At 33.9% G+C, this 13,533-nt stretch overlaps 2 protein-coding genes across 8 annotated transcripts in view; one reads left to right on the top strand and one right to left on the bottom strand.

Annotated features, from left to right (window-relative positions):
* The first annotated feature begins 6 nt into the window (after nt 1-6).
* Nucleotides 7-4,699, top strand: LOC110427173 (histone-lysine N-methyltransferase ASHH3-like). 7 transcript variants are annotated; one of them, XR_016352040.1, is made up of 10 exons: nt 7-173; nt 1,456-1,555; nt 1,983-2,061; nt 2,164-2,335; nt 2,424-2,504; nt 2,677-2,851; nt 3,300-3,327; nt 3,418-3,504; nt 4,258-4,306; nt 4,380-4,699. XR_016352040.1 is itself a non-coding variant. In XM_089785447.1 (10 exons), exons 2-10 carry the CDS (start codon nt 1,457-1,459, stop codon nt 4,449-4,451), a joined length of 801 nt encoding a protein of 266 aa, XP_089641573.1. In that variant the 5' UTR covers nt 7-173; nt 1,456; the 3' UTR covers nt 4,452-4,699. The 7 variants fall into 7 exon arrangements, 6 of the variants coding, with proteins under 6 accessions (XP_089641573.1, XP_021298292.2, XP_089641577.1 ...); XM_089785447.1 differs by having other exon boundaries at nt 2,424-2,479; nt 2,697-2,851; nt 3,414-3,504; XM_021442617.2 differs by having other exon boundaries at nt 3,414-3,504.
* A 5,018-nt stretch (nt 4,700-9,717) lies between these two features.
* SEC10 (exocyst complex component sec10) overlaps nt 9,718-13,533 on the bottom strand; it is a 9,747-nt gene continuing 5,931 nt past the window's right edge. The window contains exons 18-24 of the mRNA XM_021442537.2: nt 13,369-13,515; nt 12,881-12,978; nt 12,522-12,606; nt 12,047-12,105; nt 11,736-11,834; nt 11,569-11,652; nt 9,718-10,079 (exon numbers count right to left, since the gene is read on the bottom strand). Of these exons, the coding sequence (XP_021298212.1) occupies nt 10,001-10,079; nt 11,569-11,652; nt 11,736-11,834; nt 12,047-12,105; nt 12,522-12,606; nt 12,881-12,978; nt 13,369-13,515 (651 nt within the window). The 3' untranslated portion in view covers nt 9,718-10,000. The remainder of the gene's footprint in view (nt 10,080-11,568; nt 11,653-11,735; nt 11,835-12,046; nt 12,106-12,521; nt 12,607-12,880; nt 12,979-13,368; nt 13,516-13,533) is intronic.

The raw sequence follows: 13,533 nt of genomic DNA, 5'->3' as shown, positions 1-13,533 counted from the left end.
AGATTTGATTTGCCTCGAGTGTTTCTGTCTGTATTTTTTTATTTTGTTGGTTTAACAAATTAAGATATATACCTCACAAAGAAGATTAAAAGGCGTCTTGAGGATGATGGCATTTTCTGTTCTTGCACTTCATCACCAGGTTCTTCTGTGTGTGGTAGAGATTGCCACTGTGGGTAAGATTCATCTTGATTGATCCCTATTCACAGTTGGTCTACATTATATATGATGAATTATTAGATTTTAGAGTGTGAATAAGTTTAATTCTTTTTTGGGTTGCTCACATATTACTTTGATTTATCCTAAATTTATTGAAGTGAGTTTACTTTTGAGCCTTGAATGGTATGTTATAATTGGGCCCAAATACTAAGTCAGTACATGATAACTGCTGCAAAAAAATTATTATTAGAAGTGTTAAGAAAGTTATGTATTCAATATTACAAAATGTGACAAAAATTTAAAACTTCTCATTAGCGAGATCAATCTTTGGTTGTTTAAGATAGAAAATCCTAACTAAGAGGAAGAAGATTGTTATACCTTTGAACCTTTAATGTCAAAAATTACTAGGTCACAATACCTTGAGTATCATAATCTTATTTGGACCAAGCTTGTGTTGTTGCAAACATTAGCTGTTCAATTTTCTAGCCTCCAATGGTGATCCACAAGGATGCCTTGCAAACATTAACTAGTGCTAGCTAGGGTGAAAGGCTATTTGGTTTTCACACTTCCCAAGGGAGTTCCAAAGCTCAAAGAAAAGGAGGGCAAGAAGTTGTCAATTCATAGAGTTTGGAGTAGGGTGCCGAAATCCAGGGTTTTGGGTATAGGCCGAATGCTGTTTTCTCTCTTTTCTTATCTTGCTTGCCTGTCAAGTGTGTTGTGTTATTCTCATATGTAGCACAAGCAATATATTTGTGGGCAACTCTTAACCCTTGTAGGTTTAAGTAACATTTATGCTATTATTAAAATTGCTTTAATTTGATTGAACTCTTTCAATTAAAACATTGAAGTTCAAAACTTCTTTGCAATTAAGTCTAATTTAATTTCGACTTTGAGTTACCTAACTAATAACAGTAAATTTTTGAGCTGTTTTCTGAACATGTTATTATTTGATAGTGATCATCTTGTTTTATTTGACTATAAAGTTGGCATCTGAATGGCTGGTATTTGGTTTAACTAGTATATGTTTTTGTATGATTGTAGCTGTTTAGCACCTCAATAAACTTGTCTCAAACTTCTGTTAAGAATAACAGTGCAAAAAATATGATGTCATTGTTATCCATTGTTGTGCTTATTGGAGCTTTAGATAAACTAATTGAAGTTGCCAAATCAAACAGAATGTCATGTAGGTAGAGGCATAACATGCCATTTGGTAATTTGTTATGCATTCTATTTTGGCATATGTGCTCACTCTATACATGCAGTATGGAGTTGTGTATGTGATTTTATTGCTTCATGCAGGATGCTATTGTCTAGTTGCTCCTCTGGCTGCAGCTGTGGGAGCTCATGCCTCAACAAGCCATTCCAACATCAACCTGTCAAGAAAATGAAATTAGTTCAGGTAGAGTTGTTTAACTTCTTTATATATTATCCTGAGTAAATCTGTATTATGTTCAAGTCTTCTTCGGACCAACATCCTTCCTGTTGTCTAATGGGAGTAACAGACTTTTCTTTATTGCAAGTGTTGAAACCCTTTAGTATCTGTAGAAATATAGACAAAAGAGCAATTCAGTTAAGAAAGTTGATCCCCTGCCCTGTAAATTTGATTATTCTTCTGAAAAGATTCTGTTGACCTCATTTTCCTCATTTTGGATCCTGCTATTGTAGATTATTCTTTTTGTTTTTTATAAGTGTTTCGGAAGTTGTCTCTTTATTGTGTCCATGTTCCAAAAGACAAATTGTGCATTTTGTTAGATACCATTCACTTTTCGTGGTTTTTAGTTGTATGTATGCTTGAAATGTGAAGTTAAACAAGGCAATACTTGTAGACCGAGAAATGTGGGGCGGGCATTGTGGCAGATGAAGATATTAAGCATGGAGAGTTTGTAATAGAATATGTGGGGGAAGGTACATAACTGTTGCCCTCTCAACTGAAGTTGATCTCCCTATTCTCTGTAGCATCCTTTTTGATATGCTTGCAAAATTTCGAATAATCTTTTCTCAATGTAGTTATTGACGACAAAACATGTGAGGAGAGGCTTTGGAACATGAAGCATCGTGGAGAAACCAACTTCTACTTATGTGAAATCAATCGTGATATGGTAATTGATGCCACATACAAGGGGAACAAATCCAGATATATAAACCATAGTTGCTGCCCCAATACTGAGATGCAGAAATGGTTCTCTACCTACCCTTGTTATTGTTCTTGTGTTAATATTAACTGATATACTTATCTTACATATTTTTGTTTATTATACCTTTCTTAGGATTATTGATGGTGAAACAAGGATTGGCATATTTGCGATGCGGGACATAAAAAAGGGCGAGCATCTGACCTATGACTATCAGTATGAGTACTAGTGTGACTTTGTAATATATGCAAAAAATTATGTTTGTGGCATGTTTTGTTTGTAATAAAAACTGATGTTTTCAATTGAGCCTTTGCCATATGAAATGCTGAAGCCACTGGTTGGTTCCTTTAAAACTTGTATCCTTAGTACAATCTAACAAATTTAGCAGGTTTGTTCAATTTGGTGCAGATCAAGATTGTCACTGTGGTGCGGCTGGCTGCAGGCAAAAGCTGGGGGTCAAACCTAGCAAGCCAAAGATGTCATCAGATGCTGCATTAAAGCTAGTAGCATGCCAGGTGGCAGTGTCCTCTCCAAAATTGAAGGCTGTGCTATCTGGAAAAGATGTATGTAATAAGAGGCTGTTTGAATTATTTAGTTTAAAGTCCATTCCATAATTCTAGTTCAGGATTGGAGTCTGGCTCAGGCTATTTAATTGTCTTAAATTTTTCAAAAAGTTGGTATATATTTCTCTTTTAACAATGGCAGTATCATTTCCTGGAGTTTCTATAAGTTGATAAATTGATAGTTGAGCCAGAGCTCTGCATTCCCAAAATGAACTTGGAAGGTTTTTTCGCTTCGCTTATCTGTTCACTCCTTCCCTCCCTCCCTCCATAATATCTTTGTTATTTATTGCTTTTCATGTCCATGCTATAAGCATGTACAAACTCTGTGATATTCAATTACCACTCAACATTTCTGCAACATGATTTCTTTCTTACTTTTTTCTCTATGATAAGTATATTGTAGATTTTGGTGAAAACTTGAACTAATTGTTCAATTTTTGTTTATTAGGTAAACCAGAATGGAGGTTTGCCTGTTGGTAAGTTAATTGTCCTTTATTTTGTTTTTATAGTAAATGTGTAAATTCAAGTGGATCAAATGTTTGAAGCTGGAACTTAATTTCAGGAAGTTCTCGGCATGCTCATAATCGACGACAGATACACTCTCGATGGTGCATTGGTGAAGTGATAAAAATATCTCGTTCGATAAATGACAGGTACTTATGAAAGATTTCTTTTTTCTAGGGCTTTCATTTTACTGTTTTTTATCTCGAGTTAGATTTAGGTATTTTAAATGCTTGTGGGCAGCAAATGTATGAAGCATCTGCAGTGTGTTCTCAATTTTTTTTCTTAGGAAAGTAGTTCCTCACTGGTTTAGGGTTATCAAAATGAATAAATGATGATACAGTAATGAAAGTCAAATATTTGCAACTTGTATATTTGAAGATTTTTGGTTGGTTGATTCTTATTGGATGTTTTTGCCCTCACTCTTCTCTTTTTATTTACGGTACTTTTGGTTTTTTTCTTACAGTAAAAGTTAACATTCCCCTCCCCCCCCCCCTATGTTTGGTTAGTTATATTAATTATTTACTCATGGCATTATCAATTGGATTTCCTATGTTTTTGTTCAACATTGTTCTTCATGTAACATGCACAAGGGATTTTGTTAGGGTTCTAAAATACCTGGACTAGTTCTTCAAGATTTTGATATAGCGTCTTGTTAGTGCAGTGTGTTGATTAAAAACAAAACTCAAACCGTCTTTGATTTGCTCCTCTCTGGTAGTAATAGAGTTGTAGATTGCTTCTTTGACTGTATCATGAAGTATTCTGGCTGAATTGCTTGTGTTGCATATAATTGTTTTTCATTTCTTGCTTCTTTTTCTGTAGTTAAGTGTCATAGGTCCTGATCCTGATAGTATCTGTTTATACATATTGTTTTATATTTCATTCTCCTGACTCAAATTTTCCAGGTCCTTTGGGATTATTAAACGATTTGACAAGTATTCGAATAAGCACTCTGTAAGAAATTCTTGTCTTTTTTTTTTCTTATAACATATCATGCTCATATGTGAGTCCATGTATATTGTTGCAGGTCATGTTTGAAGATGGTGTTGTTGAATTTCTTGATATGTCCAAGGAGGATTGGGAGCTTGTAACCTTGTAAGTTCAACCATGGTAAGTAAAACACTTCGCACTGCTAGCCGAACACTTATATCTCTCAACCATGCTTGTAACTGCCTGCTGTTCCAAATTAGCACATACGAAAAAAACAGAAATTTATCTAGTGTTTGGAGATGATTTGTTTTCCCACCGTTAAGAGAGGTTTTCTCTTGGGAATGATACTTTTAATATTATTTCAATAATAAAAAAGTGGATCATTTAATGCTGAGAAACGCTGAAGTTTCAGCATCATATATGTGATTCATTCAGAAAGTTGAACCAGTGGTATGTTGTTCCTATTTTTGGTAAAGATGGTGAGAACATAAAGGGGTGTTAAGTCAGGCAAGGTTTAGACTTTGCTTCTAGTTTTTTTTTTCTTTTGGGTAAAAAATTTTGCAGTTATAAAGATATGTATTGGAAAAAAGTTGAGCATGTAAAATAAATAATCAGTTTCTTGGTTATATACAGTATGGGGCAGAAATGGGCTTTGCTTTAGATTTTAGGCCACAAAGGTCGCAGTTGCCTCCACAGCTCCACTTTCTTTTTTTCGTTTTATTCTTTTTTTCTTTCGGCTTAGATTTAGTTTTTAACTTGATTTCTTTTCTTCTCTTACTCTCACTGGCCGACCTCTCCGCTTTGCTCTGAACTAGTTCAGTTTGAGGATGCAACGCAATAATTATATTCCAGATACCCTATAGTATATATAGTAAAGGAGAAACCAAATTGGAATCTTATTAAATACGGTGATAATGTAATCGATAAGCGGTTTTAATATGTGGGGTAGGGCGACGGCTTCCGTTTGCCATCATATTCTAAAATGGCCGGTACCTGTAATTCGTTCCATCGATGTCACTCGCATCCTTGTTTCAAAAAATTTGACAAAAAATAGCGGCTACCCCTTTTCGCGTTTAAGCATCCTTTTTGTTTAAATCCTGGTTTCTTGATAAAAGTGGATCGTAGATCAATTTGCTTGTCAACCTTGACTAATTTAGGTAACCTTGGGTGGGTGGAATTTACTTTTACTCGGATACGCCAGGCCCCTTCTCATACTCTTTTTATCTTTGATCCGTTGCTGTTGGTTTTCATCTTCATCCTCGGATAATCTAGGTGACGGCTTATCACTGTCAACGGAAACTAAACAGCATGTTTTAACTTCATCAGATGGAACTTGGGTTTCACCCCATTGGCTAGAACGCTTCTTGCTTTGCCATATGGTTCAACAAACCATGCTATACTGATGACTGCGCCCTGGTTTGGATTGCAAGCCGTGACTATCTAGTCAATGGTAAACGTTCAAAGCTCTCTTTGAAGAAATATTATGTACATAATTGATTTTGGTTAATATTTATTTATTAAAAAATTATTTTATTGTGTAACATTGTATAAAGAATAAAAAAACAATCATTACAAATAAAATTTTACTTTAAGCAAAACAATTAGAATAAGTGAAATTATACTTCATACAAAACAATTAGAATAAGGGAAGAACTACTTTACGTGAAATAATCACTTCATACGAATAGTAGTAAAGCAACTTGAAATGAGTAATAGGGTTCACGGGTTATTTTCATCTTAAAATATTTCAGAAAGTTTGAGACTACAAATCATAAAAATCACAAAAAAGAAATTTCAATAATCGCTGAATACCAAGGAAATGACCAAAAACGCAAAACACAAGATTTATATCAGCTTTCCCATCTGGCTAAAACCGGTCAGTAAATTCTAAACCGGCTTGGCTCAAGATAAATTTGTCTATATTTAGTACCAGGATAAGATGGCAATCATAAAGCCAAACCCAAATTTCTTCCTCTTTTCTACATCAACCGGCGTTACCGGTTGCGCTTGTCTTCCACAGTTCTTCGCCACTCTTTTTCCTTTTCCATTTCCATTTCCATTTCCGCCTTCCTTTTTCTTATTCTTCTTCTCTCTCGTGGCCCGTCGCAGCCGTCTTCTTTTCCCTCTTTTCTCTCTGAACTATCATTTCAGCCCTCCTTTTTGGCCTTCACCGGCGCCGCTCGCTCCGTACCTTTCCTCTCTTTCTTCGCCCTTAACAGCCGTCTTCCTTTATCTCTCACGAGCTTCCTGTTTGGTCCGGTCCCCTCTCTCTCACGAGTTTCGCTGCTTTGGAAGGTAAAACCATGCTCTCATCACCATCTTTTTTGTTTAATTTTGATTTTCAGAGATTTTTTTATTGTTTTCCATTAAATTGAGTGAAACGATAAGCAAGATTAGGGCTCTATTCTTCTTCTAATTCAGCGTTCCAAATTGGATCTGTCCTCCATTCATGTATATTGTTTTCCTTTTCCCCTTTCTTTCTTTTTCTTTTAATTTAATATATTTATATATTTATAATTTCATTGGTTTATAATTTTAATCAATTTCATTGGGTTACAATAATTTGGACTTGACCTTCGGCTAGGCCTTTGAGCCTTGACCTCCTTTGTTAGTGGTTGTTGTATTCACAGGCCTTGACCTTCGGCTAGGCCTTTGAGCCTTTGGCTCTCTTTTTGGTTTGTTTTCAAAGATGCTTTTATGGTTTCTTGCTGTTAGATCTAGGGCCTTTTGTTTTTATTTTTTCGGGTTATAGGTATCTCTATTTTTTTTTGGTTTTTTGGAAGCATCGGTTTTCTGCAATTGTGGTATGACTTGCAAGATTTTTCTGGATTTTGGGGTTGTATGGTTATGGGACGATTTTCAGATTTGGTTTCAAAATTTTGTTGGTTCCCCCTTTCTACTGTGATTTGAGGTGCTTATAGAATCCGATTGGCCATCTTTTGGACAGTAGGGGAGGGGATAATCTTGCCTTTTAGGCTAAGTTGGAGAGAGAGCCGGGAGTGGCTCTAGGCAGCAGAGAGGTGGCAGCCTCCTGACGGGCTGCCATGGCAGTTTATTTAATTTTTTTTATTTGCATTGATGTTCGTAAGAATTTCTGTATACTTATTGAATATGTTGCTCTCTTTTTTGATTTTGTTATTTTCTTCTTTTTAGAGAGTTTTTATTTTTTTAAAGATTGACTTTTAAATGCTGTGTTGGTCTTATGCTTTTTAGCTTTATATGGTGTATTATGTAGTGTTAGGATATTGCTAAACATATAAGAGTGAATTCAAGGCTGAAAGTTTATGCGTATTTAAGTTAAATATGAGGACTCTCTATGTAATGGAAAGTGGAATAAAGGTGTTCTTAATAGTTGTGATATAATTATCAATGAAAAATACACAAAGCAATTCTTTCCTTGTCAAATTGAAATGTTGAGTGGATTTTAGTTCACAAAAGCTTTTAACTTTATTCATAGCAATCGTTGGTATGTTAAGTATTGATGTTGAGGTTTTTATTGCTTTTGTTTGATTAATTTAGTGTACTTAGTTTAATTTGACTACTATGCAAGTGATTGATCTTGGATGTATTTTCGTGTAGACAATAATGCACATATTTAGCAACAAATTTAGGAAAGGGTTGAATTTGCATTTTAGTTGTGTGACTCATAAGTGAAATCAAGACAATATTCTGATAAGGTAAAGGATGGTTCAGATGTCTACTTTATATATGTTTTTATCATTTTAGCTTTTGAAGCTGTGCTCCACTACTTAATGAAATTTGAAAACCTCTTTTCCGGAATCCTCATTCTACTTTGGCTAAGGATTTTTAGAGTTAAAGCATGCCAAGAAGAAAAGGGAAATCCCTTTTATTGACATTCATTTATCTTCATGTCCTTTATGCTTTGCCACATATTCACTTCATTGTGCATCCTTGGCTAAGACTACATATGATAATATCAAAGTATAACTCAACTAAGATAGTTTGATGATCTCAAGTCTAAGGATCATTAGTGAACTTGACACATAAGAATATATTTCCATTTCAGTGAACTATCAAATGTAATCTCATGTTGGGTTATGTTCAATGACTTTGTTCATTTAACAAGCACTTACATGTTTGCTTAAGTATGCCATACTTCAATCTATAAAATCCATTGCTTACTTTTAAGTAAGAAACATAACATGTGTCAGTCTCTTGGTTTTATCATTGTCTTATCTTGATAAAGCATCGACTAGGAACAATTTAAGAATAGATGCAATAAGGTTTTCATAATTATAATCCTTTGTTATTCCTTTCGCAAGGCATACTTATTCCATGAACTTTTTCTTTGGCTCATTTTTTATTATTTAAAATTTAGAAAAGTCACCCATTTAATTTTTTTGTTTACGATAAGAGAGCCAAGGTCTTATGTATGATTTTTAAAAATTACTCTTAATTAATTTTAAAAATTATTCCTAATTATATTTTTACTATTTACAATGAAAAATTGATTCAAGAATGGTACTACTTGTTTTACGGTTACTTTCATTTCCTCCTTGCGGTGAAGTAACTTTTTTACTTCCGGTCTATTTTCGCTGCTTCAAGTGAAAACACTTGACTACCTACTTCTGAATTACTTTACCTATTCTATGTGATAATATAAATTCCAGACAAATGTTTTATTAATATTAAGGAAAAAGATATGTTAGTAAGTCAAATCAAGCATTTATACCAATTATTTTAGCATGTTGGGGAAGAAAACTTTCATGCATTTTAAAATTATCTCCTGTTTTTTTCTTTCTTTTCAATTTGGGTTTTTATACTACAAGTTCTCTTTTTTCATTTTATCTTCTTTTCTCTTTAAAAAAATAATAATAATGAGTTTTTAAAAATTACATATAACTCAAGATTTTGTTGATCTCCAAAGTTGGTGTACTGGTCCAAAATAGTTTCTGGTAATAATTTAGGAGTAGGGTATCTAAGATTTAAAGAGAATATATTATATTTTAGTATTGGACACCAAATTTGTTCTAATGTCCAACTCAGAATATGTACTTTTAATTCAATCAAATTAAAAATCTAAAAAATTTAAAAAATTCAATAATAAATTCCACCTTTAATTTCTCTCTAAATTGCCCCTTTGAAATCCAAATTTCAACGTAAATATAATTGTCCGAATACAAAAGAATCCAGACTCCTTTTACAACGAAGACAATTTTTAATGGTCCGATTTTAGGTAGCATATGATCCATAGCCCGTCTTATACAAAACCACGCCAAATAGACTTTCTTACAGCACATTTAGAGCCCTAAATGTAATAATAGAAATACCCCTCAAAATAAGCTTCATCTCATTAAGAATCAATTTCAAATCAACCGCATACATGCTATATGTATTCTTACGTTTCAAGTTCAGGGCAAAAATGTTCCGAGATTAAGCCTTAAATGTTGTCATCCACCAATCAACGGTTACCATTTACTGACAAACCGGGACATTGGATCTTTGCTTATTGAAAATTCAAAGAGAAAATTAAAATAATCTTTGTAAAATGAAAGCCATATCAAAAAATACAAACATATGGTAGAAAAAAAAAATCTGATGTCAATTTTTAGTTCAACAATGAGCTTATTATCCTCACCGCCAGCTTTTAACTTGGTATTTGTGCCTCCAAACTTGGCACTCTAGGCGTTAGCCACAAGGAAATGCTTGAAATAACGTCCAGGAAACTATACAGCATATCAGCACGCCACCTCTAGATCAACTAGAACTTGACCATAAAGAGCTAAGTCTTGATGCAAGTTTTGCGCTCTTGTAGTCCTCCCTAAGCTGAATAAACCTGAATTGGGACTCAAATCAAAATTAGCAACCACAATGGAGAATAACCCAACGAGCACCAATATCTAAATTCACATTAGAACAAGCAAACACAAACATAGATCCACTGATCCATATGAACAAGGTACAAATCAATGGAAAAAAAAAGACACCCTTTCTCTTGAATGTTCCTTTCATATTTAGGTAAAAGAATATGGGAAGTACCGTTCCACATTTTCACTAATTGCACTGCCAATATAACTGATTTTGTTAATGATGGCTAACTTTTTTGGTGGGTGAGAGATGAGCTGAGTTCCTGTGTGAAAACGGTTCTGTTTTTGTGTTATCTATTTTTTGTTTTGCATTGCGGTCAAGGATGAAGATCATTTTAAAAAAAAATATTCTTCACTTTCTCGTGATCTAATTGGTGTTTTTATGGGCAAGAAAAAGAAAGAGCAAGAACACGATGCTGTTCTTAAATCCCAGTTTTTTACCATTCTTGGTGCTACTGTAAATCCACAATATGGGACTTCGCTACGCAAGACATGAACATGCTATTTGACAAGAAAATGAAGCAAATTGGGATGTGCAAAATCAACTGAAAAACATATTATATCTTCTTGAAGTGGAGTTTTAATATTATCTATTTTTTATAGTAGGTAAATGATTACGTCTTTTGTTATTTTTTTAATTGCACATCTAGCCAGAACCCAAGAATTCTACATACAATTGAAAATAATATTTGTACATTTTTTGTTAAACTATTATTGAAAATATGACTTTTGAGTTGAGGATGGCAAATTGTTTGGTGAAAAAATGATAATGTTCAGTGGGTGTATTTTGGTCCTGGAGACAAGTTTTTGTTGCCTTAGGTAGGATGATTTTTATTAAATATTTAGGAAGCTTTTATTATGTAAGATGAATATTTGTAGAATGATTTTAATTATTATATATGTAAGATGCTTTTATTATATAAGATAAATTTTTGTATATGTTTTTAGTTATTTTTTATTTATATATAATATTTTTAATGTTGAAAAAAATGTTTGGATGTCTTGCATAATTTATGAATGTCGATATTTTTATGGTGTCATTGTGGAAAATATTTGAAGATGGGTAATGGAAAATATTCTTTAAAAGTGATCCAAACAACAGAAAATATATTCCTCAGTTTGTCCAAACAAAAATTATTAAGTTTTCCAGTAAAATGTTTTTCACAAATAATAGTTTTTCCCAGCAAGTTAATTTCTGGTTACCAAAGAGACCCCTAATTTTTTGCTTTGTTCTTTCTGTTTATGTTCTGCAAAATAAGCAAACAACAAAAGAATGAAAGTATAAACCAAATGGAGCCTTATTTAAGTACTATTCATTACTTAGTTAAGGTTTCTCATGATGCATTTGAGTGCAAATGTTTAACAAGACTTGCATCTGATCCTAATGCGCTGCAGAAAAATACGCATCAATCATAGAGTATAACGGGCATAAAACAAGATCAATAATATGAACAATACCTTTGTGCATCTTTCCGGATGCTAGGGGTACCCTCAAACAAAGTGGAGAGACTTTCAGGAGCAACAATGAAGACATTGGCCAAGCTGGAGACCAGCAGTTCATCAGTAAAATAGTGGTTCAAATGAGAAAATAGAGGCCCAGTGACTTTATGAATTCAATAACTTACATGCCAAGGAGTTCAAATTTCTCATCAACAGAAGGAGCATTAAAACTACGCACAAATTCTCCATACTCAGTTATATCACGCTTCAGGCGTAGTCCTCCACTGCAAATCAGTGCATAATAGATTCAAATGACACAGGCAAACATAGTTAATGTACTACAGGTTCTACAAGTTTTTCTGCAGTATACATGAGACCAACTGTATTAGAGGCCCTCCCTCGATCAGAAACAAGTCACAACCATACATATTACTGTTGCTATTTCACTGTTCAACAACATAACAGTCAATTGAGACATTAGAGCAAGTCAAAATACCTAGGATTAAAAGTGAACTTCTGCCAATGAATAAGTAGCCCTTTGTGCAAGCGGTTTCCCTGAAAAGACACAGGATCAGCAATTTCCCCTTTCAAAATACGGTATAATCACTTATCAAAACAGTATATAGGGAAATAGGAAAAATAATAAAAGAAAAAAAGGAAATAATATCACATACCCAAAAACAAAAATTGTTGAAAATTATCAAGGGAACCATTGCTTAACAAACTGTTTCGAAATGGATAGGTGAATGAGGAGACATTGAGTTTGTGTGAAATTGGCTGAAGAAATTTCTTAATGTGAAAGCATCCTCTTATCAGATAAACTATAAAACCACCAAATTTTATAAATGCATGGATTTCTTGCCTATACTATGCAAACATGCTTGTTTGTACATAGAGCAATTTAGTAGACTCAAAAGTCTTGGAACCATGTACATAAATAAACGAGGGATATAAAATGATAAGAATCATACCAGTTCAGTCAGGAATGCTTGTTTGTTAAGACCCTCTAGCGCTGTGAATGCAGCCTCAAGGACCCGAGAAAGATAAGCAACAACTCTATACAAGGAAAAGAAGAAAAATAAATCAAATATTTTGTTTCAACAGCAGCAGCATTATTAAAGAAGAGAGCAACTGTATCAGGAAACATTGAAACTGAATGTATTATTTTGATTAACAAGTAAACAACATAAAAGTAACATAAGTGAAGCTATGACCAAGTGCAAAATAGTATAGGAAAAGGACTTGGATCATTTCTAATGTTTCCAAACCAATCAACTTCACATCAATACGGTTTCAAATGACCCCACAAAAGGTGACTGGAAGGACAAACCTTGTGCAAGCATTTGTGGGACGATGATCAGGAGCCATTCCATCATCAGGTGAGCGGTAATCTGTTGCCTTTTGTTCAGCTGATAATAGCCGTTCAACCTGTACAGAAGTTTCACCAATATATAATCACTGATAATTAAGAAATCTAAAGAGAGCAAATAAACAAGTAACGTCTATAAGCTTGGCAAAAAAAAAATAGAGTTGAATAAATAAGCACCACTTAATGGGTTGGGAAAAGAAGAATTTAACGATAATAAAGAAACATAATGAGACTCAAATCTTTAGGCACCGTATAGAGCTACACTGCTTCAATACTTCGTTTTCCTTGAAGTTGAACACATCCAACAGACATGGGTATGGAGGTCCAACCCCTCCAAATATAAGGAAAAATTAGAAAAAAATTGAAAATACCCATATCCGATAATTATCCCCCATGCTATTGTCCAGAAGAATCAAACCATTAGAAAAGACTGGAAGCAAGTAACTGACCTCGGCCATCACAGTTTCAATGCATTGCTGAAGCCCTTTATAAGCAGCACCCTCTGCACTAGACATTGCTGTGGCCATTTCTTCACAAGAAGCAGCATGAGCACCATCAACAGGCAATAAGAGCCGAGATATAGAATTTGCAAAGTACTGCAGATTACAGGTAAG

This window comes from Theobroma umbraticum, unplaced genomic scaffold, assembly GCF_002168275.2.
Source record: "Theobroma umbraticum cultivar Fairchild unplaced genomic scaffold, ASM216827v3 scaffold_228.0, whole genome shotgun sequence".
NCBI lineage: Eukaryota > Viridiplantae > Streptophyta > Magnoliopsida > Malvales > Malvaceae > Theobroma > Theobroma umbraticum.
Note: the sequence above shows the minus strand (reverse complement) of the source record. Positions and strands in the feature narration are given on the sequence as shown.

Excerpts from the sequence above, each read along its gene's own strand:
- LOC110427173 (XM_021442617.2), top strand. The coding sequence starts at position 1,457 with ATGCTATTGTCTAGTTGCTCCTCTGGCTGCAGCTGTGGGAGCTCATGC. Across the intron at positions 2,336-2,423 it reads AATACTGAGATGCAGAAATG|GATTATTGATGGTGAAACAA; the intron begins GTTCTCTACCTA and ends TACCTTTCTTAG. Across the intron at positions 3,505-4,257 it reads TCTCGTTCGATAAATGACAG|GTCCTTTGGGATTATTAAAC; the intron begins GTACTTATGAAA and ends CAAATTTTCCAG.